The sequence below is a fragment of the Rhipicephalus microplus genome, chromosome 4 (assembly GCF_043290135.1).
Source record: "Rhipicephalus microplus isolate Deutch F79 chromosome 4, USDA_Rmic, whole genome shotgun sequence".
NCBI lineage: Eukaryota > Metazoa > Arthropoda > Arachnida > Ixodida > Ixodidae > Rhipicephalus > Rhipicephalus microplus.
In genome coordinates, this window is record NC_134703.1 from 49,596,730 (window position 1) to 49,622,389 (window position 25,660).

Sequence of the window (25,660 nt, forward strand, 5' to 3'; positions counted from 1 at the left end):
GAGATCGCAACCATTGGACAGTTAGAGCCAATGAACTTTTCATTGCCCTACCGACAACAGACACCACTTTACCAGCAGTGTTCATTGGTGGGGAACCACTTTTGAGACATTAATCGTTGTTGGCTTTTTTGAGAGAAGTCTGTACCTTTCATGTCTTATGTCCAGGCATTCCGTAGCATGACTTCTTCAGAGAGGTCTCCGCTGCAGTGGCTGCAATGAACAAAGCACTTGGGCTAACGCCATAAATGTTCACCATAATTTTTATTATCACAAACTTTCGTCAGTTATTCACACTACACACATCTCACGACATGGTCATAATTTAAATACTTCTATGTTTTTACCCACCTTATCACGAGGAATTCGAAGGGCTGTAGATAGTGGCTTATTGCAATCATCGTGCAATTTTCTAGTACCATTAACTGGTGATTTTTTGCCATCAAATGAACCTTGTGCCACAAAACACAAACATCATCATCAGCATTCCAGACAAACTTTCGTTTGCTCCAAGTTAAGAAGGTGATTGCGAGAGCACCCAGACGTAGGCGGATAGATAGATAGATAGATAGATAGATAGATAAATAGATAGATAGATAGATAAATTGATAGATAGATAGATAGATAAATTGATAGATAGATAGATAGATAGATAGATAGATAGATAGATAGATAGATAGATAGATAGATAGATAGATAGATAGATAGATAGATAGATAGATAGATAGATTGTTTCAGTATGCACTGAAATGCTCGGCATTTAGTAACATTTCTAATGAGACAGAGTACAGATCATATGTTAATAACAAGATCTTCGTCTGTTACGAACGCTTTCTTTGCAAATATAGTATCAGTTCAAAGTTGCGTCAATCTTCACGCAATAATAAAAAAGAACTCGTTCATTTTATTCGCAGGAGCTTGGAAGGCACTTGGAAATTAGAGAGGAGCCAGAGTAAGAATAGAAAACACAATTTCCAATGAGGTTTCAAAAATTTCATCTGTGAATAGGAATGCAAATATACAGCGAATTACTAAAACCAATATTTATTGCACTGGTCGTATTGGCTTAACAACTCTTTAGGTGTCAGTAAAAAAAATTTCCTTAGATACACTTCTAGAAATAGTGGTATGGGATGTCTTAGCTATAGCACCTCTTCACAGTAGTGTTCTTTTTCTTTTTTTCACGTCAGTCGCATGACATGCGCCACAAATACTTGTGAATTAGTTGTCTTTCGCTGTACTTGCTCATCATAGCCTTCTTTCTCCGTCCTGTGACAATTTCTGAATGGCATCCTGCTCTTCAGTAGCAGTTACGCAAGGAAATTCTTCGTTCAATTTGTCTAGGCCATCTGGTTTTGTTTTCGAGGCATTCTTCGTGCTGCATGACAAAGAAATATTCCCGTAAGCATTAACAAGTTTATTACAATAGGCTGGTTCTGTGCTTATTCCCTCTTTACAACGACCAAAATCAGAGGTAGTTCCTAGTAAGCAGTCACAATAGAGGAGAACAAGCCAGGCGTGCATGCGCGGACGCAATTGTTGTCAGTTTCTCTTTTATGATTTCCATGCCTGTACGCTTTGCCTTATTTTATTGTGGAGTCGCACTACTATGAATTCCGTTGCAGAAGAAAAAATTTTGTAAAATTGCGTACGTTCGAGTAAAATGTTCCCTCGAAAATGCCCAAGCATCGCGTACGTTTTATTTAGTTTGTTATATCGAAGAACGAAGCAACGGTTAGTCTCTACAAATGCACGAAAGCGCGCACGCTTCTGTAAAATGGTGCGCTATTGCCAATTAAGAGTATGCTTCATTGCGTGCGAAACATAGTTTAAAATTCAAGTGTATCCCCAATATATTGGTACATTTTTGTTCGATGAAAAGATTTTGGAGATCGCAGCTTCAAAAATATGTACTTTTAACCCGCCCATTCTTGAAAATTTTGACAAATATTGCGAAGTTTCGGTAAAAACGAAGAACGCAGAATAAAGGTACGTGGCACTGCACTCAAAAAAGATATCTCAATAATAATGACAGATGTGAAACAAACTATATATATGTATATGCTATAATCCGTAACTGTTCCAAGCGCAGGATTCTCTGTAGCGCGTTACCACGTACTCCATTATATTCATTGTTATGGTAAGGTATTCTTTATTATATTATGCCTCTAAATATTTTAAAAGAGGAAACAACTATTTTGGGCCTGAAGCTGCAACTACGGGTTATGATCACAAGTGTGCATTCTTTATGTAGCAGTGTTGAAGTATCATAGTTTCCGAGACAACCAGTCAAGAAAATGCGTTGCCAAATAGTTTACCTTGCAAGACTTCATGACAAGGCTGCGAAAATTGTTCTTGTAATTCTAGTTTGAAGACATATACTTTTGCTAATTTATTAAATTACCCACACAAAGAGTGCTGCTCGACTATATTGCTTTATGTTACTCCTGGCAGCGAAATAATGTGTCTAGAGAAGCTAGAAACCTGGAAATCTCTTCATTTGGCAGTTTGTATTACGAAAAAGTTTAATTTTATTACCTTCTTTTTTTGACGTCATCAACAGTGTCCGGAAGCGTCATCTTGAAGGTCTCTGGTAGCATTAGGCACAATAGTATAGACAGCACGCACACTGTGCAGTCCACTGCTTTAGGAGCCCATGGTCCTATTATTACGGCCTGGAATTCATACGCCACTTTTAGTAACGTCTGTGATCAATGCTAGCGCAATAAGCGCGGTGGGACTGCTATTGTTATCATTAGTATATAATGCGTGCAATTGTTAGAATAGCCGTAGAGCACCAAGACAATGAAAATGTAAATGCAACAGTGTTATCTATGACAATGACCGAATGTAACGTGGATGTAAAGAGCCTAAAGTTCAGTGCACTGGTTGTGCGTAAAGTAAGTATACATAGTAAACTTAAGATAACGACATGGAATACATCCAATAAATCTCACACACGTGCTTCCTAAACGTTCGTACTTTAAACATAGTTGATAAGTTTGACGGCGCAAAGCAACGATTATTTTAATACAATGTCAGAGTAATTGATTTTCTGGTGCACCAATTAAACTTCATTTTCACATCATGATAATGTTGGTATTGTGAGAAGACGTGATAAAGTGCAAAAAAGATGAAACATTGTTGCATATATGACTGTAGTATACAAGGGACTTCAGACTTATCTGGTGGCTAATATCAAGTGGCCCTACCATAGTATTGTCGCTTGATATAGAGATCCATTGACATTATTTTGCTGTGGATAATCTAAATATCACACCGACATCACGAAAATGCAAGCTAAGGTTTGCCCTCAGAGTTGAGGACTGGGCTGTGGCCTATGTCCCCAGAGAAAACGTAGCATAAAATGAACGTCATTTAAAAAGTGTAGTTGCTTGCTGAAACAAAGTCATGCAGCTCTCTCATAAAAATTAGAAGCAATGGATGAAACAAGATATCTCTTAAAGGCCTCAGAAAAGTGGCGTTTCCGCTTCACTTCCATTTTCGTGTATTCGAGGAAAGCCTATAAAACGGACGGGTTCTTTTTGCATCTCTCGCGTAGTGGTGTGTTAGAACCGTTTAGGACATGGTAATGAATGTTATAGGTATGCCCTATATGGATACGGCATAAAACAGCTTCTCTGTATCTATCACAGCAGCAAAAAACTAGGCTTTTATTACGAGGGTTCACAGTATTGATTTTGTTGATTTCTACATCGGACTCTTTCTTCCACCTCTCACACAGATTGTGGTGGACAAGCGCTTTTAGATCTTTGTATGGCACAATGCTCATGTCAACGCTGCTTTTTTGTGCGGCTGCTGCTGCGCAGGCATCCACTCGTTTGTTCCCATCATTACCGACATGGCCGGGTTCCCGGCCTATTATAATCTCTGAAGTGCTCCGATATGCCGTCATTATTTGCCTTTTCAAATCTCTGAGCAGTGTAGCTTATTAAAACTTGTTGGAGTAATTGGCAACTCGTAATATTATCAGTAGCATATTCAAGTGTGAATGTGGTAGTGTTTGCAGTGGTTCCTGAGTTGCGCTAAATTGCTTACATATGGCTGAGGGCTGGATTATTGTCGTTTCATTGTTCAATACACGAACGATGCTCAGTGAATGTGTCAATACAAAGTATTTCTTAATGTTCCGAATAACAATGTATATTAGGGTGGTTAGGACCGCATATGCTTCTGCGGTAAAAAAAGGTCATGGATTTCCCGCAAAGGCGAAGCAATGAACGCGATAGCAACAAATTGGAAGGTCACGCGCAGAATGACAACCAGATAGAAACGTGCCCCGCGTTTCTCACGCACAAATGACGCACGAAACGTAGTCACAGGTACAGATGAACGCGAATAAGCGTCTCATTTGTTATTGAATTGTGCCAGAAAAGCGCGACGTTTTCACAAACGGAGACTGTGCAACCATTGTAGTGACCTTTGTGCGCCGCTTAACTAAATAGAATCGTTCCAGTGCAAGCGCAACGCCAGCCAAGGCGTATGATCCTCCCCACCGGGAGATAAAGGCGCGCGAGATCGCCCACTCCACTCCTCTCCGTGGGACAAAGTACGCGTGAGAGAGGAGAGCCGCCGCGCACTCAGTGCGTGATCTAGCTGACAATGCTGAAAACACGATAATTCCCCCCTCCCCGAGATGCCTGCCAAAAGCGGTAAGTGGTAGATATAAATTGCGTGCCCTTTGAAACATTAGAGGAGGTATTCCTCGGTGGCTCAATGGTTAACGTCTCGCCTTCACGACGCGGAGGTCCCACGCTCGATTCCACGCGGTGGAGTCTTTTGATGGATTGTTTCTTTCTTGCGTTTTCATATATATATATATATATATATATATATATATATATTGCAAGGGGGTTTATTAGCGACGCCAGATAATAGGCAGACAGCCGGTACAGAAACAAATGCTCGGGCAGTCCAGTGTCTACAGCTCGTGCTCGCGCTTCGCACTCAGCGATGGTCCCACTATCATTGCCTTGCGAATTCCCCACTACAATGCCCCGGCGACGAAGACGAGCCATCCTGGCGACTCAAGGTGACGAGAGAACAGGAGGGTCGTAACAGGGTTTGAGGCGACTGACGTGGACCGTCTCACGACCAAGGCGGCGCTTGTCCGTGGACGGCTTGAGTGGTTCAATCACATAGGTGACAGAAGAAGGGTGTTGTATGACGCGGTAAGGGCCCGTATACTTCGGTGCAAACTTGGGAGTCAGTCCAGGAAAGTGGAAAGGCAGTCGGAGCCACACGAGAGAACCGACGGGGAAGGTATTCTGAACAAGATCATGGTCGTGGCGATCTTTTTGGAGGGCTTGGTTATCGGCTGTGAAGGACGATAATATATATATACTACAATATATATATATTACACTACAATATATATATATATATATATATATAATTACGGTGCATGGCATCGACGTCAACGCCGGTGGTGAAATGTAGCCGAGAGTGTCATAATAAAAAAACACCAGGCCTGCGCGGAATGCGCAGCACACTCACAGAAAAAGCTGGAACAGAGGCCTTTCAGAACCTTTTTAACCAATATTTATTAACTGCTGCAAGCACACTTACACGGTACCCACTACACCATAGGCCGTCGTAATTTTTGTGTAGTAGGAAGGCGTTCACCATGCCATCCTCAGTCATTTTTCGGAGAAGCATGGTACCCGCTACATACACGCAAGGAATTTTGTGCAGTTTTTTCATTCTGTAGCTGATGACGAGGAATTATGGCTAGCACTCTTGTAATGGGTTGTACCATTCGAGCATGTAGGACGCCTGGCTGTTCCTTTGCTTTATCACACACATTAATGCGATTCCCTTCTTGATATGCCTAGGATGAGTTTGCTACGGAGTTCTAAGCAGCGGCATATAGCTCAGTGTTAGCCTATCTGCGCTGGCACGCAGGGGACTTGGGTTCGAATTCAATTGTTTCCTAGATGTTTTTATGTCCTTTGTTTTATTCATATTGCTCGATAGTGTATATGAACGCCAGCTGCAGCGGTAGTGAAAAACTGTATCGTAGTGATTCAAAAACTGTACTTAGTGAACAAATGTATTGTACTGATTGTATAGTGGGAGTGCTGCGTCAATTACGCGATTCTGCCCCAATCTGACCTGCTGCGTCAGGCGGTGCCTAAACGACAATGATAATCGTTCATTAGAAGTGTAAAACGCCGAATCTAGCCGATCATTATCGTCGACCGACCAACAATCAGCGTTGGCTACACCAACGAGGGGGCCACATCCATATACAGTGTAGTTCGATGACGTCGTAGTTTGGTTCATTCATGAGGCTTGTAAGTCCTCGTCTCACTGCTGTTATTGCCGTGGTTCCCCACAAAAGTGGTGGCACCTACATTATTGTATATTAAAACCTCCATTATTGAAACCTCGAAGGCAGTGCGCGTTTACAAGTGCAAATATCTCCTGAGGTGCGCCATCGTCACTAAGAAACAATGCAGTACCACAGCAGATGTTGCCTAAAGTACCCACCAGAAAGTATTTCCTTCCTTTTTGCCAGAGTGCGGAAGCTTTTTTGGGCTGGCACTCTCGCAAGATCGATTTACAGTGCGCCGTGGTGACGCCGAGGGGCATTTCGAAACTGCCACTGGGTTTGGCTGACGCAGCCATGCAAGATTGCTACAGAACGGGCTCTATTGGCTTTCCGCAATACACATGTGCGCTTCTGTACTGCGATCTGATACTAAGCGACAACTGACACTTTCACTGAAACCCGGAGCGGTCACTTGGACTCTGATTATCTTCTTGTTAGCGCGGCGTCTGCGCTGCCCACGCCGTCGCTTCCTGGCGGCTCGCAGTACCGTGCGCGCAAAGTTGATGTGTGAATTGCTCCTCTCCACGTCGCTCCAGACAGAGCACAGATAAGGAGAGTAGTGTGTACAATTAGCGTGGCTATAAAAACTTTCGCTAAGCGAGGTGTGCTTCGATTATATGTACTCCTTTTCACACATAAGGTGCAGCGCTGCGGGCTAGCGAGCCTCCTTGCTGTAGATTTGTTCCCGCAGATAAATATATTCTGGGTGGCAAAAGCTTGGAAAATCGTTCTTTTTGTTTCAGGCTGAGTAATTTCATTTTCATTTCCTTTATTGGTACCCTCAGGACCGGGAGGTATTACAGAGGGGAGTGGTATTAGCACAAAAAGAAAAAAAAAGAAAAAAAAGAATACAGAAATGCAGCAATGGATATGCAGTTATTACAGTGGTGCGGCTCCTACTCATACAGTCTTAGCTAATGGTGTTTTTAAACAATTCATGATCTTGGATAGTTGCTATTGATGCGGGAAGGTGATTCCATTCGATGCTCGTGCGTGGTAGGAATGATGTGTGGCAGCCATTTGTTCTGCATAATGGAACTCCGACCTTGTGACGATAATCTAGACGAGGTGATACATAATCTGGTAGTGAAATAAGTTCATTATGTAATTGGGGATGGTGATATATTTTGTGACAAAGACACAAACGAAGAAACTGACGGCGAGATGCTAAAGATGGTAAGTTCAAGCTAGATTTCATTGCCTGTATGCTTGCGGTGTGGTTTTGATTGGAAAGAATAAAGCGGGTAGAATTATTTTGAACCATTTCGACTGAGTGTATTAGATTGGCAGATACAGGATCCCAAACCGAGGCAGCATATTCTAATTTAGGGCGAATCAATGTTTTGTAGAGGGTGAGTTTTAAGGAAGAAGGAGCTTTAGCAAAGTTGCGACGTAGGTACCCAAGCATTCTGTTTGCTTTTGCAATTATGTGTTCAGTGTGGATTGCCCAATTTAAAGTGCTGGTTATGTGTAAGCCTAGATATTTATAGCTAAAAACGGTATCCAATGCAAGATCATTGCATTGGATACCGTTTTTAGAGTAGGTAGGAGGTGAATTAGCTGTTCTAGACACTCTCATAACCTTGCACTTGCTGATGTTGAGTTGCATTAATCATTTTTAACACCAAATTGAGACAGCAGTAAGGTCAGTTTGAAGAGCAGTTACGTCGGCATCGGAGCTTAATTCACGGAATATTCCACAGTCATCAGCAAATAGGTGCACATGAGAGGAAAGACACGCAGGTAATTCTTTAACATAAATAAGAAAAAAAAGAGGACCAAGCACTGACCCTTGCGGTACTCCAGACTGAACAGCAGTGTGGCGGCTATTCACCCCGTTAGCAGCAACATACTGAGAACGATTGTTAAGAAAGAATTCAATCCAAGTTAGTAATTTCCTGTCAAGGTTTAGTTGAAGTAATTTGTGCATTAATAAACTGTGGGAAACCTTGTTGAACGCTTTAGAAAAATCCCAAAATATGCAGTCGGCCTGAGAAGAGTGATCCAGTATAACGTTGAGTTTATGTGTGAAAGATGCCAGTTGGGTCTCGCAGGAGTATGTTTTTCGGAAACCATGTTGTGCTAGGGTAAAGAATAAATTAGATTCGAGGAATTTTACAAGGTTCGAAAATAACATGTGTTCTAATATTTTGCACGGTATACTGGTAAGTGATATAGGTCGGTAATTAAGTGGGGAATGGCAGTTACCAACTTTGTGAAATGAAGTCACCTTCCCGATCTTCCATTCAGCGGGCAGGCAACCTTGGTCGAGTGACTGCTGAAAGATCATTGTTAGTATGACCGATGAAGAAGCACACGTACTCTTTAAGAATTTCGGGTCAATTTGGTCAAAACCAGGAGCGGAAGACAATCTTAAGGACCTAATTATCGCTTCAACACCACTGCAATCAATACATATTGGAGGCATAGCGGGATGGGGAAAGGGTTCTGCGTTAGGTAAAACATGATTTGCATCAACGGAAAAGTGAGAGGAAAAAACATCGTTTAGAACGTTCGCACATAAGTCAAAAGGAATTTGATTTCCGCTAGCATCTTCTAAGGTGATTGCGTCGTCGGGTTTAGGGTTTATTGTGCGCCAGAATTTTTAATATTGTTCGTTAGCATGGATGGTAACACGTTTTGTAAGTAATAACTTTTGGCCTTTTTTAGTGCTACTACATAATTTTTAGACGCGAGCTTGTAGGCATTCCAGCGTTCTTCATTCCCGCATTTCTTGGCAGACCTGTATAATCGCTTTTTTTCTTGGATAGGCACTTTAGGTGTGCGTTAAACCATGGGGAATCTTGGGTCATTGTTATTGCGTGAACAGGAATGTGTTTGTTTGCCAAGTTGGCAACAGCAGCTGAATACATGTCCCAATTTTCTTGCACACTGCGTTCGTGAACGTTTTCCAAAAAAGTACTAAGAAATGAACCAAGTTCACTGTTAATGGCTTCAAAGTTTGCTTTTGAATAGTTTTTAATCATTTTTATTTTTTAGGCTTCTTTGGACGCTGAATATTTCGCTGGAATGATATTAATGAATGATCACTTAAGCCAGGTGACAGTGTAATATCCGAGACAAGCTCTGGCCTCGACGTTAGTACGAGATCTAGGGTGTTAGAAGCAAATCGTGTTGGCTGAGTAATAAGTTGGGTGAGGGAAAAGACAGCGCATAAGTCTAGGAACTCTTGACTAATAGTCGAGTAAGGCTGCATAATCGGTGTATCTGAAGGCCATTATATGTTCGGCAGGTTAAAATCGCCAAGCAAAAACAGAGGTAAATCGGGATATCTCGATGAGACCAGATTAATTACGTCATGTAGTTCATTCGCGAAGTTGCCGGAAAAGTTTGGTGGCCTGTAACAAACGCCGATAATGATTTTTGAAAACTAAGTTTGGTCAGTGCCCATGTGATCTCTAACTCGCTGTTAGTAGTAATAAATGAACACGGTTTGTATCACACACACGCACATTTATTAGTAGTTGGTAAAACGTCTAAACTCATTGGTACTGAATGTTCAGTGAAAACCTTTCGAATCGTTTTATCAGAAAGAATTCTAATAGGCGGTATTGTATGACGCTAGAAATCTCAGCAAAACTAACTCGCTTTGTTCCGAAACACACCTTTTTGTGCACCGAACGTACTCCAAAACATCCGTTTTACTGTGCCAAAGATGTTCCAAAACGCAAATATTCCTGCAACTTGAGCTGCTCCAAAACACTAAAGTTTACTTTCACCCCTTGATTGGAATATTGTGTTGGTGATTTTACTGAAGAGAAACTAAGAGAAATTGGTTATATATAGAAGCAACATCTTTGTGAGACATTGCAGGACCATTTTTGTGACACCCATCCCCTAGCAGGGCCATAGCACATGGGCAAAAATTATTAGACACAGAGTGCAACTTTGACAATAACAAAACGAGAAAGCGTGTGTAAAAAAATTTTTCAATACATAAGTTAAACAAATAGGTTCAGTGACCATATTTACAACAATATTACTTTTAGTAAAAAAAAAGCAAGTCTTTTAAGCAGTGCACGTCGTGTTGTATTCAGTAGAGCATATTACAATGTAAAAAAAAAACAAATGAAGCAAAGCCAATATTAGCTAAAGCTCATAGAATCGGAAGTGTTGAGAATTACAACTGAGTAAAAAATATATCCTGAACTATTTATCGCATCGTTTAATACCTCACCAAATCAGACTGTGATACTGTATTATAGAATGCACCTATAATGTAGTAGTCCTGAACAACACAAAATAAAGGAAAATACTCAAAAGTGTCGTTATTAAAAATGAACTGAGATATACACTTTTTTAATTTTCAAAAGAGCAAACAATATCACAATTGTAATATAGTATTAGGCTGAAATGCAACAGCTGCAGGCAAGGACAGCAATGATGCACAATCCTTGACAATTGTGAGCGGGGCACTTCGAATATTCCTTTTGTCCTGCTCCCGGCATCTGTGTTATTTTAGGGCGCTTGAGTGCTTTGCTGCAGTTCAGCAATGAGGTCAAGTTGTTTGTTTGTGAATATTGCTACAGTGCATAATTGATTATTGACAGGTGCCTATTTTAGTTTAATGAGATGGTCAAAGAGGTGAAAGGATTCAATGCGGTGAATTTTGCTTTCAACATCAATCCACATTGACAACATCTGTCGAGTTTTGCCCATTTCTGTGTCAGATAGCTTCCCTTTATGCTGGAAAGGAGGCAGGTTTGAAGCAACATTTTTCTCTTCAAGAAAAGAATAATTGTAAATCCGTTGCCTACCATGACGCCCTATATGCTTCATCAAATTTTGCCTATGAGTCTATGAAACCAAGCCAAAGCCTTATGATCACCAGAAACAGTTAATTTTTTGCTAGTTTTTTTTTCGTTCCAAAAGTTCCTACCGGAAGGTTTTTCAGGGTGTCTCGTATCACTGTTACTATTTATACAAACATACTCAAACTATGCAATAAAATAGTCATAATCAGTGAACCCAGTATAAAACTTTAAATCCAAAATCGGCTTTAGGTAAGTGGTCCAGCTTTTTTACTACTCAATAAGTTGTTCAATGTAGGCCAATCACTTCAGTTAATTTGGTTCTTTCATGTGGAAGCACATCTGCTACATGGCCGCAGTGCTGCTTTAGCACGCTGACATTTACGTTGGTAGCGTTTTGGTCAGCTTGTGCCTTGCTGTATTTCTCAGTTGACATCACGTCAGCAGAGTGAGAGATGTCCTTACATTCACTGTCTAAAACTAAGAGTTTCTGTTCCTGCCTATAATGCGACTGCATTGGGGTTTTTTGCCTTATTTGGCGAAATCTCTCCCTTTGATGGCTTTCTGTCCTTAGACAGTAAAAATACAAACCCTAAAGCTACAGCCATTTCACGAAAATATGCCACCCACTTATGATATGAGTTAGGAAATCACATGCCTTGAATTGCTTACTACACACTATTGTATCTATGTTGATAGTGAAGAAAGGGCGCTAATGACGCTTGATTCCTATGATACATCTCTCGTAGAGCTCTGGATATCTCTGAATTGCATAGAAGGATACCTTCAGGCAAGTGTATATACCCATAGGAAGTTATTCAAGAAATTGTATTTCGAGTATCGTTATTAAAAATTGTACTGATTGTAATGGCACTCGGAGCTAGATTACCTATATAGTGTGCAGAAATAAATAAGTAAGTTAACGAAAATATCAGGCATATATTACAGATTACAGATCGCGGTACAGAGATCACGATTTTCTTAGATTCCGTTATCTTCTGTAGATTCCTTTACCTTCCTCAAGTATCAGTGACATAACATTGCGTCATGGAAATATATAAGAGAATGACAAAACAAGTACGTGCTCCTTTAGCAGAACAAAACCAGCCTTGTAGTTATGTTCATTCAAAACTGTATGATCTCAATGGTGGAATAACATTTAGTCTTTTCTTTTGCATATCAATAGGACTGCATTGAAATTGCATGGTAATAAAGTGTTAAAGAGGTGATGCCACTAATTCGTGGCGCTTTTTCGCTGCAAGCGTCCAGAAAGCATGATATACACGCCCCACTGCGGTGGTCTAGTGGCTAAGGTCCTCGGCTGCTGACCCGCGGGTCGCGGAATCAAATCCCGGCTGCGGTGGCTGCATTTCCGATGGAGGCGGAAATGTTGTATGCCCGCGTGCTCAGATTTGGGTGCACGTTGAATAAGCCCAGGTGGTCGAAATTTCCGGAGCCCTTCACTACGGCGTCTCTCATAATCATATGGTGGTTTTAAGATGTTAAACCCCACAAATTAATTATCAAATCAAGCTTTAACCACAAAAGACAATTACGCACATGCTCAGTATCGTCCGTTCTAGTGCACACGTGCCACATGAGCACCAGCAAAACAAACGCCCACACAGGTCCCATATGTGGTTAGCTGCATCATCCGCGAGTGAAGTTGCAACCGATGCTACGCCGGCTAGTGCCTTGCGGAGGTCTGGATGTCAGTCACGTCACTAAAGATCAGGTGTGACCTCAATAAACCACTTATTGCCCTTCCTATATACAGCTACGTCAGTGCTGGTGCGCTTGTGATGGGAGTAGATCGGGAAAATAAGAATTTAGGTACACCTTAGAAGTAAAATCAAATACGCTTTAAAAGTTTGCTGTGTCTGGCCTTTCTGTAGAGTGTCCTCGAATACAGAGGTAGCACGCAACAGTCTTTGTACATCCTCGAAATTTGATGGCACCACCCTTTAATTAAAAAAAGGGGGACAGGTTCATCAAATTTGGAGCAGAAGATAGGCAAATTTTCACATTCACTCACAACCGGCAAACTTGCTAAGCCTGTCGGGAACACATTATAAATATATACGCTGTGGCTCTTCACGCAATAGCACGAGTTATTGTCAGTGAAAAAGGCTGCAATATTACGAACAAAAATATGGACAACATCCTGCATGTGCCTCTAAAGGTGGAGAAAAAGGTTTTCTCAAAGAGTTCACGCTTAAATATATGCCCCATGCACCACCATGTGCTCGCCTTGATTACGTAGAAGGGCCGAACTTTGACCTTGAATTCAGCGGAGCAGAGATAAGAGCACTTTTAAATAAACTAAATACTACGTCGGCACCTGGCCCTGATGCCATGACTAAAGAAACAATACGAACCGCAGATGATAAGTACATCGGCAAAGTCCCAGACTTTATCAATAATGCTGGTGACAAGGCCACCAACCGCAGCAATTTAAAGCGGCGAAATCTGTTCTTATACCCAAGCCTGGCAAGCGCTTACGGCGTAGCGACACCATGGACCCGAGCTGACGGGGGAGTTTCGGCTCCCTCCAAGGCCTAGCCGTGCGTGACTGAGCCGTGCCCGGGGAAAAACGGATTCTGGGGGTTGAGTTGACACTGGGTGCTTGGACCTCTAAGGCCCCCCGGCAGAGGCAACACACCCCTTTGGCCCCGGCTTCACGTAGACGGCACCCCTGGGCTGACCCACCCAGGGGAAATCGGCAGTCGCCTTTTCCTATCTTTCTCTCCCTACATCTTCGTCTCTATCTCTCACTATTTATCTGTTCTCTCTTCTACTCTTTTCTGTTTACTTCCGAACTTCCTGGCGGCTAGGGTTAACCCTGTGCAAATAGCCTACCTTGGTCTAGGCGCATTGGGTTATAGTAGCGTTGTACGGCTGGCGTCTGCAGGTTTTAGCATCCGCAAACTTGTAGCGTCCCCTCGTAGGGTTCCGTGGTGGGTGGCCGCCAACGCTTCTGAAGAAAATTAAACTGGCATGCATAGAGCGTTTCCCTTATTGAGTGATCGTACCGCCTTAAAGCGCGTACGCACCGAAGACTTAGGATTTTCAACCGATCAAATGAAAACTTGCCCCATTTTCATGTTATACATAGTGAGATAAGTGGCAAACAAGCCAGAACTGTATCCCCCTTTGTAGTAGCCAGATGTCTCACAGAAACTTTTGGGCCAGGTACAAAGTTAGCAAAATGGCTAGCGGAGACATCTTCCTTGAAGTTCGAAAAAAAGAACAGTTTGAGAAGCTACAGAATCTTTCAACTTTTCGTGGCACTCCGATCACTGTAACATCACACAGATCAATGAACACCACTCGTGGAGTGGCATCTGACACTGATTTGCTCGGCCTGACCGAAGAGGAACTTCTGGAGGGCTGGAAGAGTCAGAATGTGCCAAATGTACAAAGCATCATCACCAGAAGAGACAACAAGCAAACACCAACAAAACACCTTATACTCACATTCGCCTCTAGTGAACTGCCAGAAAGCATTCAAACTGGGTACACGAAGACGTCGATCAGACCATACATACCTAACCCACGTCGTTGTTTTAAATGCCAGAGGTATGGCCACGGCTCATAAAGCTGTCGTGGTCACCAAACTTGCGCACAATGTGGAGTGTCAGGCCACAACTCTGACAACTCCGAAGAACCATCACACTGTGTGAACTGTCGCGGAAATCATGCCGCATACTCACGGTCTTGTTCATATTGAAAAAAAGAAAAAGAAATCATCACATTGAAAATTAAAGAAAATATCCCATTCAAAGAAGCAAGACAAAGAGTGTCCCTATTTTACGGCGCTACATATGCTGATGCGGCGCGTCAGGGGGCAACGCCGCACCAGCCCTCGCCACTCCTTCGGCCAGCGACGAGCGAGCCGTCGGCTGTAGCACCTGCCCCCAAGGCGGCAGCAGTTCAGTCTACTCCGCCTCCTAGCGAATCGAGGCTGGAGACTCGTGGGTCCTCTGGTCTCAAGGCCTCACCTCACCAGGCGAGGCCTAAAATCCGAACCACCAGCTCGCATGTGCGGGCACCCAGTGCCTCTGAGGAGGCAATGGATACAACGTTACCTTTGGTACCGAAAGAGCGGCGCGGCTTCTTGGAGCACCCCAACAAAAATCAAAAACCAATAACGCGGCCAGACGGCTGCCCTGTCACTTGAATTAACAAGTTCACTCCAACAGAGGATACTCTCTGTACACACAGCAGCATCTCTTTTTTTTAATATGCAGACAGAAATATTACAGTGGAACATCCCAGGCCTTCTTCGAAACCTCGACGACTTACAAAAACTCCTCCATGAACACATTCCTAGAGTGCTGTGTGTACAAGAGATACACTTAAAACGAACAAACACAAACTTTTTACGTAACTGCGTAATGTTCCGAAAGGATAGAGATGATGCAATGCCACCATCCGCTGGTGTAGCGGTTATAGTTAGTCAAAGTATAGCATGTACACAATTACCCCTGCGGACTTCCCTCGAGGCGGTGGCTGTCCGAGCAGTTATTCTAAACAAACTCGTAACCGTCTGCTGTTTGTACATACCTCCGCACCACCGTCTTGAAAAACTTCAATTCCAGTCTTTAATAGACGAACTACCTAAACCTTATCTGGTCCTTGGGGACCTGAACGCACATAATGGTCAGTTGGGTGACTCTCGCAGTGATCCACGAGGTCGTCTTATTGAACACTTCCTCATTTCATCAGGTGCTTGTCTGTTGAATAGGAAAGAGGCAACATACTATAACTTTGCCAACAAAACTTACTCTTCCATAGACCTCAGTATCGCATCTCCTTCACTTGTATCATTACTTCAGTGGAAAGTCATAAATAATCCATACGGAAATGACCATTTTCCTTTAGTTTTGAGTACACCAATAATATATGATTGTCCTCCACATGTTCCCAAATGGCTGGTAAACAAAGCCGACAGGGAACTATTTCAAAAGATTACTCACTTATGTTGGACTGACATAAGCAGATTAGGCATAGGTGCCTTACTTACTGACGCAGCAGCCAATTGCATCCCACAAACATCTGGACTGCCCAGCAAACGACACGTCCTTTGGTGGAACACTGAGTGTCGTAATGCGCGAAAAGAACAGAACAGGGCATGGAGGTTGCTGCGGAACTCGCCGACAGCGGAAAACCTTGAGAGCTCTAAGAAAATAAAATCTCGAGGCAGGAGACGCGTCGGCAGGCCAGAAGAGAAAGCTGGCACAAGTTTTTATCAGGGATAAAGTCATATACACAAGAGGCTAAAGCCTGGAACATGGTTGGGTAGCAGAAAGACAAGTACACTCACTCCCACTCGTAAACATACAAGGTGATAGCTTGGAAGATCAGGCGAACTTTCTCGGTGCATACTACAAGCAGGTGTCTAGCTCGTCACACTATACTGAAGCTTTCCAAAGATAAATAGCAAGGATAAAAAACCAGAAACTAGATTACAAGTGCACACATTACGAGGCATACAACCAACCTTTAAACATAGCTGAGCTACAAACATCACAAAACTTCTGCAGTAATTCTGCCCCAGGCTACGACCGTGTCTGATATGAAATGTTGACAAACCTGCCACTCAAAACGCGAAAAACTTTACTCTCCCTAGACAACGCTATCTGGTTTCCTGGCACCATCCCTTCTTCCTGGAAAGAGGCTATTGTTGTCCCTATTTTAAAACGGGACCGTTCCTTCCTCAGTTGCGAGTTATAGGCTCATTGTACTTACAAGCTGCCCTTGTAAACTTTTTGAAAAGATGACGAACCGCCGACTTTTACATTTCCTAGAAACACACAATCTGCTCGACCAATCCAAGTGCGGGTTTTGAGAGGGTAGATCCACCACCGACCACCTGGTGCGCATTGAGGCAGTGATCCGAGACGCTTTCGTCCACAAACAATACTTTCTTTCTGTGTTTCTCGATATAGAGAAGGCGTACGACACAACATGGCGTCTTGGCATATTAAGAGACCTGTCTCACTTGGGTGTGCGGGGTAGAATGCTTTCCATAATCGAGAGTTACTTGTCCAGTCGGACATTCCGTGTCTGTGTGGGAAGTGTTCTCTCCCAATTATTTGTTCAAGAAACGGGAGTACCACAAGACGGTGTACTTAGTTGTACACTTTTTATCATCAAAATGAATTCCTTGCACCTTTCCATCCCCTGCAATATGTTCTATTGTACATATGTCAGTGACGTCCAGCTTGGCTGTAAGTCATGCAACCTGGCAATGTTTGAACGGCAGGTTCAGCTAGCTTTGAACAAGGTCTCTAAATGGGCAGAAGAAAATTGATTCCGACTGAACCCACAAAGAAGCACGTGTGTCTTGTTCTCCCGAAAGGGAGGCATGCACTCAGAATCCGATATAGAACTGAACGGTCAACGTCTGTCTGTTAATGCGGAGCATAAATTCTTAGGCTTAATCTTGGACAACAAGTTGACCTTCGTACCGCACATCAAGTATTTAAAAACAAAATGTTTAAAAGCTATGAAGGTTCTAAAAGTGTTGTCACGTACTACGTGGGGTAGTGACAGGCAATGTCTCATGAACCTACATATAAGCCTCATTCGCACCCGCTTAGAATATGGGGCAGTTGTTTATCAGTCTGCGACTCCAAGTGCTCTGAAGATGCTGGGCCCCGCGCACCACTTGGGCATCCGCCTTTCTACTGGTGCTTTTCACACCAGCCCCGTAAAAGCCTTTACGTTGAGTCAAATGAGCGGTCACTTCATCTGCAGAGAACTTACATGTCCTTTGTATATTTCCTTAAGGTGAAAGCAGACAAGAAGCACCCCTCATACTCCAATAATAATGATTTTTCGAGCTCCATACTGTTTCAACACAGGCCTTCGATAAGGCCGTCCTACTCAGTTCACCTCACGGGTCTATCTGAGAAAACTGCTGTCTCAATGAAACACAGTTTATGGCTCCTGTAGCGCACCCGCCGTCTTGGCAGAGGCAGACTATAGAAACGATGTGTCTTTCCGAGAAATTACAAAACACGCCTATTGCCCATATCCGAACATACTTCCTGGAACTTCAGCACAAATACAAATGTCCTGAGTTCTTTACAGATGCCTCCAAGTCTATCTCCTCTGTGTTCTACGCTGCTGTCGGCCCATACTTTTCGGATGCTGGCCCTCTACATCCGGAGACAAGTATCTTCACAGCGGAAGCTTATGCGATACTTGCGGCCGCTAAACACATCAAACAACTATAACTACAGAAAGCAGTAATATATAGGGACTCTCTCAGTGTGGTAATGGCTCTGCACACTCTTAAAAAAACAAACACCCTGTCTTCGTCTCACTTTACTCCATTTTATGCACACTCTACACACTCAAACAACATGTTGTAGTGCGCTGGGTGCCAGGGCACCGTGAGATCCAAGGCAACGTGTTGGCGGATCAGCTTGATGCATCCGTCCACGAAAGCACTGCCAATACACCCATATCAATCCCGGTCCTTGATCTTAAGCCGTCTTTGAAACGAAAGCTCAGGGACTACTGGCAGAGCAAGTGGGATGGACACACACAAAACAAAATACACATTATTAAGCCACACCTTGGCCATTGGATGCCAGTATCAAAATCACGTCATACAGAGGTAACGCTAACGAGGCTCAGGATAGGACACACATACATGACACACTTATATCTTTTGTCCATTGGCGATCCATCATTGTGCAATAGATGTGGTGAAGCACTAACAGTTCTTGATATTTTAATTGAGTGCAAACAGTTAGAAACTCTAAAAGAACACTTTCCAGTACCCTACCGACAACATATACCTTTACACCCTGCAGTGTTTGTCGGTAGAGAACCACTTTTTAGTCATAAATCATTGTTAGCGCTTTTAAAAGAAATTCGTAGTTTTCATATCATATACCCGGGCATTCCGTAGCAAGACCTCTCCAGAGAGGTTTTCGCTGCGGTGTCTACACACAAGGCACTTGCCTCACGGACCTTGGACGCAAGGGTATGAAGGAGTGAGGCAATTGTGCTAACCATACATGTCCACCATCATTTTTTATTATCACACACTTTTGTCATCTATTCACACCACACACACCTTTCACGGCATGGTCATGATTTTATTACTTGTACGTTTTTACCCGCCTTACCGCGAGGAATTTTATGGCCCTTATACAGCCGCTTATCACAATCATTGTCCATATCTTTCGTAAGATGAACTGGCACTCTTTGGCCGTGAAAGGACCCTGGCGCCACAAAACATCAAACAGCATCATCTTCGAGCGCTCACGGCTAGAAAACCTAATCTAACCTTCTGGCTGGGTAAGCTAATGGAACACACCTTACTCACCCGACTAATACAATGACTTACGCCAATGTTCGATGATAGGATTTCAGAAGAATACCCGCATGCATGACGTCATGTTACAATTGAAACACCAGGTCATAGATGACCCTCGGAGACCAGCTCTAGCCATACTCGGGCTTGATCTCGAAAGGCAATTGTCAATGTTACCCACCTAGCCACACTGAATCATGTCCGTAACTTATGCTCTGGTGAGCGCGCGTGCAACTATATCCGAAGCTTATTTACGAATAGGCTAGCCAAAATAATAGTAGGGGGCCTCACATTCGAGGAAATATCTTTAGGTAGTTCAGGTATCCCGCAAATATTGGTGGTATGACCTATGCTAATTACCTTAGTCTTAACTGGCCTGTGAAGTAGGTTAAAAAAGACATAAGGTTTCCACCTTACAAACTATGCAGATTACATTACTGTGTGAGGGATAACCGGCAGCGATGGGTTAAATAAACAACGTCTAGAGCAATATCTAGAAGGAACTGGTCTCACGTGACCAGCCGAAAACTTTTAGCTGGAAGTATATAGACCAACATTAAATGTCCGACCTCCCAAGCACCACGATACACATACCTACACACACATACAGCTTACAATACGCGATGGACGCACAATACCCATTGTCGAGAAGGGTACTGGGGTTAATAATAGGCGCTAAGAGCACCAACAGAGCTGTCCTCCATCTTGAAGCGAATGCTTCTCAAACGACGCACATGATCAAAGGAAATAATATATAAGAATAGCGGAAGGAAATAAGCAATGACCGTAAGGCTCATCCACGCGTTTGTCGTCAGCCACATTACGTATGTTTCCGCATGTTATAGATGGTTCGCAGCAGAAAAATGAAATAAACAGTCTCGTACGAAAGAACTACAAGAAAGCGCGGGGACTCATGCAAAGCACAAGTACAGAGAAGCTGCAGGAGCTATGTTGACGTAATACACCAGAGGAAATGAAAGAGGCGCAAGGTATTGCACAGTACGAGTGCCGCTCTAAAACTTAGACTGGTAGATATATCTTTTAAAATTTACGGATCATTTACCACAAAATATGGTACCTAATGCGACATTCCCCAAGACATACTGGCTAAGTTCACAGTCCCTCTATTACCCAAACCCATACACCCCCAGCACAACGCAGGTAGAAGGCTAAGCAAGGCCAAGACGCTAAATGATAAAGAGCCTCAGAAACAGCAATAAAGTGGTCTTCGTAGATGCCACTCATTACAAACGCAAACAATGCTTCGTCGTGGCAGTAGTTAACCACAAAAAACAATGCAGCTATAGTGATTCACAAGCAGCTGTACGCCACTTGACAAATTGCATAATCTCGCCTGAAGCCCTTTGTATTCTTAGAACGGGCAAACAACCCAAGGTGGCAGGTGCGTCTGCATTCTGTGGTTCCCAGCTCACCTACCCGACACCATGGGAGAGATCAATGCTAACGAGGCGGTACACAACGTAGCTCGATTACTCACCTTCCGGGCTACGACAAATTTCGGCCCCTCGTCTGAATTTCCTAATGTGTCGGACTGAGAGGACCCATTGACAACATTCAGTTCAATTACAAAACATTATAAATCGCAGAGATGCGTTTAACCACCAACTCTCCTTAAACTGAACAGGGCACAGTCTGTCCAGTGGCGACAATTACAAACTAAACCTTATACGTTTGAGTGATTGATTGATATGTGTGGATTAGCATCGCAAAACCACCATATCATGAGGGACGCCTTAGTGGAGGGCTCCGAAAATTGAGACCACCTGGGCTTCTTTGCAGACCTATAGCGTTTTTGCCTGCATGAAAAATGCAGCCGTCGATGCCAGGATTGGATCCCGCGCAGGGCGGGTCAGCTACTACCGCGGCAGGGCAGACCCTATAAAAGTCCACCGCTACTACACGCTATGTACCCACAGATCTACTCGAAACCTCAATCCGAAAATTGTCAGGCACGGAGTTCCTTGGAACATATCCTATCATATTTACAGGGATTAAATGAAACACAGTATAGAGAACGCGGCCTCCACCGACAGCATCCGCGCGCGTTGTCGAGCCGTGCTGCTCAGTTCAGCCCTGGACGATCAGCTATGGGCAATCATCTGGCGAGCCTACGAAGCCGCTAGGAAGCAAGACCTTCTAGGCGGCACCTATGCAGAAGCGAGCCCAGTCTAATAACACGCCGGATACAAATTCTTTTTTTTTTCAACCTCACAGAAGCAACCACTCTGCGTACCAGCGATACCAACCCAAGTTTGTGTTTCACAACAATCTGGCCACACTTTTTATACTGCTGTGTTTATTTGAGTTATCATATGGTTAGCCGCTTTTCGACTCGGCTGAAGGCGTTTAGCTGGTTCGCGATAACATAATTGGCCGAATATCAGCTGAAGCATGTTCGCAACGTACGCTCGTAGAGAATACGAGGAAGAGAGAGTGGCAGGAAGGAGGTAGGGGTATTTATGACTAAACGCGGGTGCGTATGCAACGCCACGTAACTAAAAACTATGTATGTCTATTTTTGTTCATTCATTCAATATGTGCAGTTTAAAGTCGCAAAACTACCACATGATCATGAAAGCCATCGTAGTGAAGGGCTCCTAAAATTGGACCACCTGGGGTTCTTGGACGTGTACCTAAATCGAAGTACACCAGCCTACAGCATTTTCGCCTCCATCGAAAATAAAGCCGCCTCAGCCATTATTAGATCTCGTGAACTGTGGGTGGTTTTTTGTTTTGTTGATACGTTTGTGATCTGTTGAAATAAATGAATGTCGCACGACGCAATTTCGCATCAGACGCGCACCGCGAGACTGTGGCTCAACAGTGCATACAATTATTTACACTGCGCGTTGCAATTAAAGTGACGTGTGCACTAGTGTGATATGAGTATTCTTAAGATTGGACTCATTTTAGGGAATCGATGTGTGCATGTCTAATTCCCGAAACGTCGTCCGTGAGCGGCATTGAGAAGCAAGCGCGATCGATCGTGCACTCCTTCCTGCGCGCATGCACTTCTGTGCGCTGAAAATTCTTTTGCAATACGTGTAAAGCCTCTGTCAATGTGACTGTTCACCAAGTCTATAGCTTCGGTGGAAGGGAAAGCAGCAAAAGTGTGCGGGAATGGAAGTAACGAAGCTGGATGACGCTTCTTCGCGCGCCGACCACAGTTGATTCCAAATATACAAAACACTGTGGTGCATTATTTTTTCATCACTCAAAAACTCGGCAGATCGCACGTACAGTGGAAATCGACGATATGCGAAGCACGAATAAGGAAGGCTTATATGTCACTTTAAAATCAGAACAACGCTATGAGGCCGACGCAAATTATGCCGTACATGAATTCCGTCTCATAGTTATCATGGTTGCGCCAGGCATTTGTGTTCGTCGTCCATTCACGTCACGTAACACCAAGTTTGGTATATATGAAGCAAGCGAAATGGCCTAGAGCGCACTATGAGCGTAGCGTGAAGTCATGTTTTACGTGACGTGCATGTCATGATAAGCATAGTAGAATCTGTTGATTGATATGTGGGGTTTAACGTCCCAAAACCACTATATGATTATGAGAGACGCCGTAGTGGAGGGCTCCGGAAATTTACACCACCTGGGGTTCTTTAACGTGCACCCAAATCTGAGCACATAGAATCTGTTGCTGGTCCTATTGATACATGCTTGAAGAAACGACACACATCTAGCGTGTGTATCCCGTCTTCTCCTCTTGTGTACGCGTCCCTAAGCTGGTTTTTCCGTTTCTTTACGGTCATCACGTTTCGACTTGTCTTTTGCCTTCGTCTTATTAGCAATAGCAACGCGAGAAGTGGTCAGCTGATGTGTAACGCTTGCTCTCGCAAACATGGTAGCATTTCACACTGCTACATAAATGAACTTCAGTGGATCACACACAAATACAACTAACGTTAACCCGATGAGACTGTTGTATGATAAGAGTACATATATTATCTTCATAAAATTGAATAGCCAGCACTGCAACCACAACTGACGTGTCATCAACACTGCACCTAAATAGCGTAGTTTTTCAAAGCTGTACTGAGATACGGCGTGGCTCTGTGGCAGACTGCTTGATTTCAACGCAGTGTGGCTTTGATTCCTGCTCGGACCCCGATTTTCGTCGTACAAACGCTGCCGTTGTTACGTTTCCTTAACATCTTGCATTTAAATTACCAATGTCTGTCGTCACCGTTCTTGGCTACAGATGAACTGTCAAACGCCTATGGCGCATACCCGCGTACTAGTAGTGTCTCTTACCCACCCGCGGGTATGTGCCACTATCTGGCGGAGAGTGACTGACGAAGAACGCGACGAGATCATGACATTATTCATCTCACAACGAGCGGGTCATATTCGTCAAATCATCTTACCCTTTCACACTAATTGTTGGTCACCCCAAGTTAAGTAGTGGAGCACAATAGCATCCAGATGTAGGCGGATACATAGATACGCAGATAGACGCCAAACGTTTTTGCACTACGCGAAAAATGCTCTGCATTTAATAATACTGATGATTTGATACTGTACCTAGCCAAAACATGTAATCAAACGCTGCCGCCGCTCGAGACGCGATACCACGCGATTAACAATTATAATTAACTGCGGTTTATGATCAAGGGAGCGTCAGCTCATGATGGCTCCAGCGAGAACACAAGGTGAGTCGCCATGAGGAAGCACTGTGTCCTTCACGAAAGACGGCAACATTTCAAAACGGATCCTGCGACTCTCGCACTATCGTCGCGAAAGGAGCATTTTATGGGTGAAATTGTGTTGTGCAACGTTCAGCGTAGATTTCCGCAATTCATCTTTTAGGTATAAGGAGTTCTAGACAATTAGAAAACAGCACAAAAAGGCACGCAAACTATTTTTGAGAGTTGGCGCTGCTTGTGTTCCTAATCCTGTTATTTTTCGTACTTCTTGATAATCACATAGAACCCAAAAACCCAGCTTCTCTAACCATTGGCTTGTAGAAGAGTACACATGGGTGCTTATACTCACCAATTCTTTCGTGAATGGTGCCACAATGGCACCCACTCGACTCGTGGTCACTGACCATCCTGAAGCCAGCGTCCTCACCTGGGTTGGGTACATTTCTGATATCTGGACATGATTCACGGAACTAGCACACGAGGTAAAGACCTTCGTGATGAGCATAAATAGCAGCTGCAACCACCATATTCCTGCGTACAACAAAGAGCGACATTATGACTCTAGAATATGGGCAGCAGCTGTGAAATAGGAAGTAAAAAAGACTGACAAGGAATAAATAGTATGTAAAGTGGGATGATTAAAAAATGCTTGACCAAAGCACGATAGCTGCTTTGGAGCGCACCGCATACGCCTAACAAAAATTGCATTACATCTGGTCATTCCACATTCCGACCTCGAAACCCACATTTCTAAAATAACGCGTTCGAGTAATTTTATCATTAACGCCTTTCGCAAAAAAAAGCATCCATTTGCTTGCTGGAAGCGAGCGCTTTCGAAACAGACTTTTCGGTAGGTTCACTAAGTCGTAGTGTATTGCGGAGGGTGGTTGTACTGCGCAGAGACCGCTTTCCTTCACTAGGCGCGCTAAATCTTTTTGACTGATTTAGCGCGCAAGCGCAGGCTGGTCCATGTGAAAATGATAATGTAACGAAAAAATTTCTATCAGCCTCCTGTGCTGATATTCCTATCAGCCTCCTATCAGCCTCCTGCTTCCTATCAGCCTCCTGTGCAAGACAACTGGGCAACAGTCTCGCTTATTCAAGCCGTCGTACGTCAGGAGTTTGCTAACCTGGGCGTCCAGGTTCTCCAGCTCACCAGGATTATGCCACAGCCCATGAGTACTCCCGTCCACAACACTGACCACCACTCTGCTCCACTTGTTGCTATGGCAGCTTCAACTCCTCGTTTCCACCACGCTACCGAAATCCATCTGAAGGGCACACACACGATTATCGACCCATCTGCTTTTCTCGCTCTCAATCTGGGCACATCTCTCGCCATTGCCGCAACAGGCGGTATTTCCTGCCAAGCTTTCCCAATGTCGACCGCCGTGAGAACCGTGGACACTATTCGCAACCCACTTATCCGGATGACCATCTTCAGGACCCTTCACCTCGCCGTTCATCTTCACGCTCCCAACCGTCCTACACTGATGTCGTTGCCCAAAGAAACTGGTCT

The 25,660-nt window shown here is 43.6% G+C and overlaps 1 protein-coding gene across 11 annotated transcripts in view; it reads right to left on the reverse strand.

Annotated features, from left to right (window-relative positions):
* The window catches only part of LOC119160838 (organic cation transporter protein-like), a 156,514-nt gene that overhangs the window by 43,705 nt on the left and 87,149 nt on the right, over positions 1 to 25,660 (reverse strand). For 4 of the 11 annotated variants that reach the window (XM_075892733.1, XM_075892734.1, XM_075892735.1 and 1 more), the window contains exons 10-12: positions 24,491 to 24,672; positions 2,536 to 2,672; positions 247 to 1,375 (exon numbers count right to left, since the gene is read on the reverse strand). In XM_075892733.1, the coding sequence (XP_075748848.1) occupies positions 1,246 to 1,375; positions 2,536 to 2,672; positions 24,491 to 24,672 (449 nt within the window). In that variant the 3' untranslated portion in view covers positions 247 to 1,245. Of the gene's footprint in view, positions 1 to 246; positions 1,376 to 2,535; positions 2,673 to 7,101; positions 7,433 to 8,560; positions 8,628 to 14,948; positions 15,186 to 18,443; positions 18,655 to 24,490; positions 24,673 to 25,660 lie in introns of those variants that run through there. The other 7 variants (XR_012894892.1, XM_075892736.1, XM_075892740.1 and 4 more) reach the window with 7 other exon arrangements.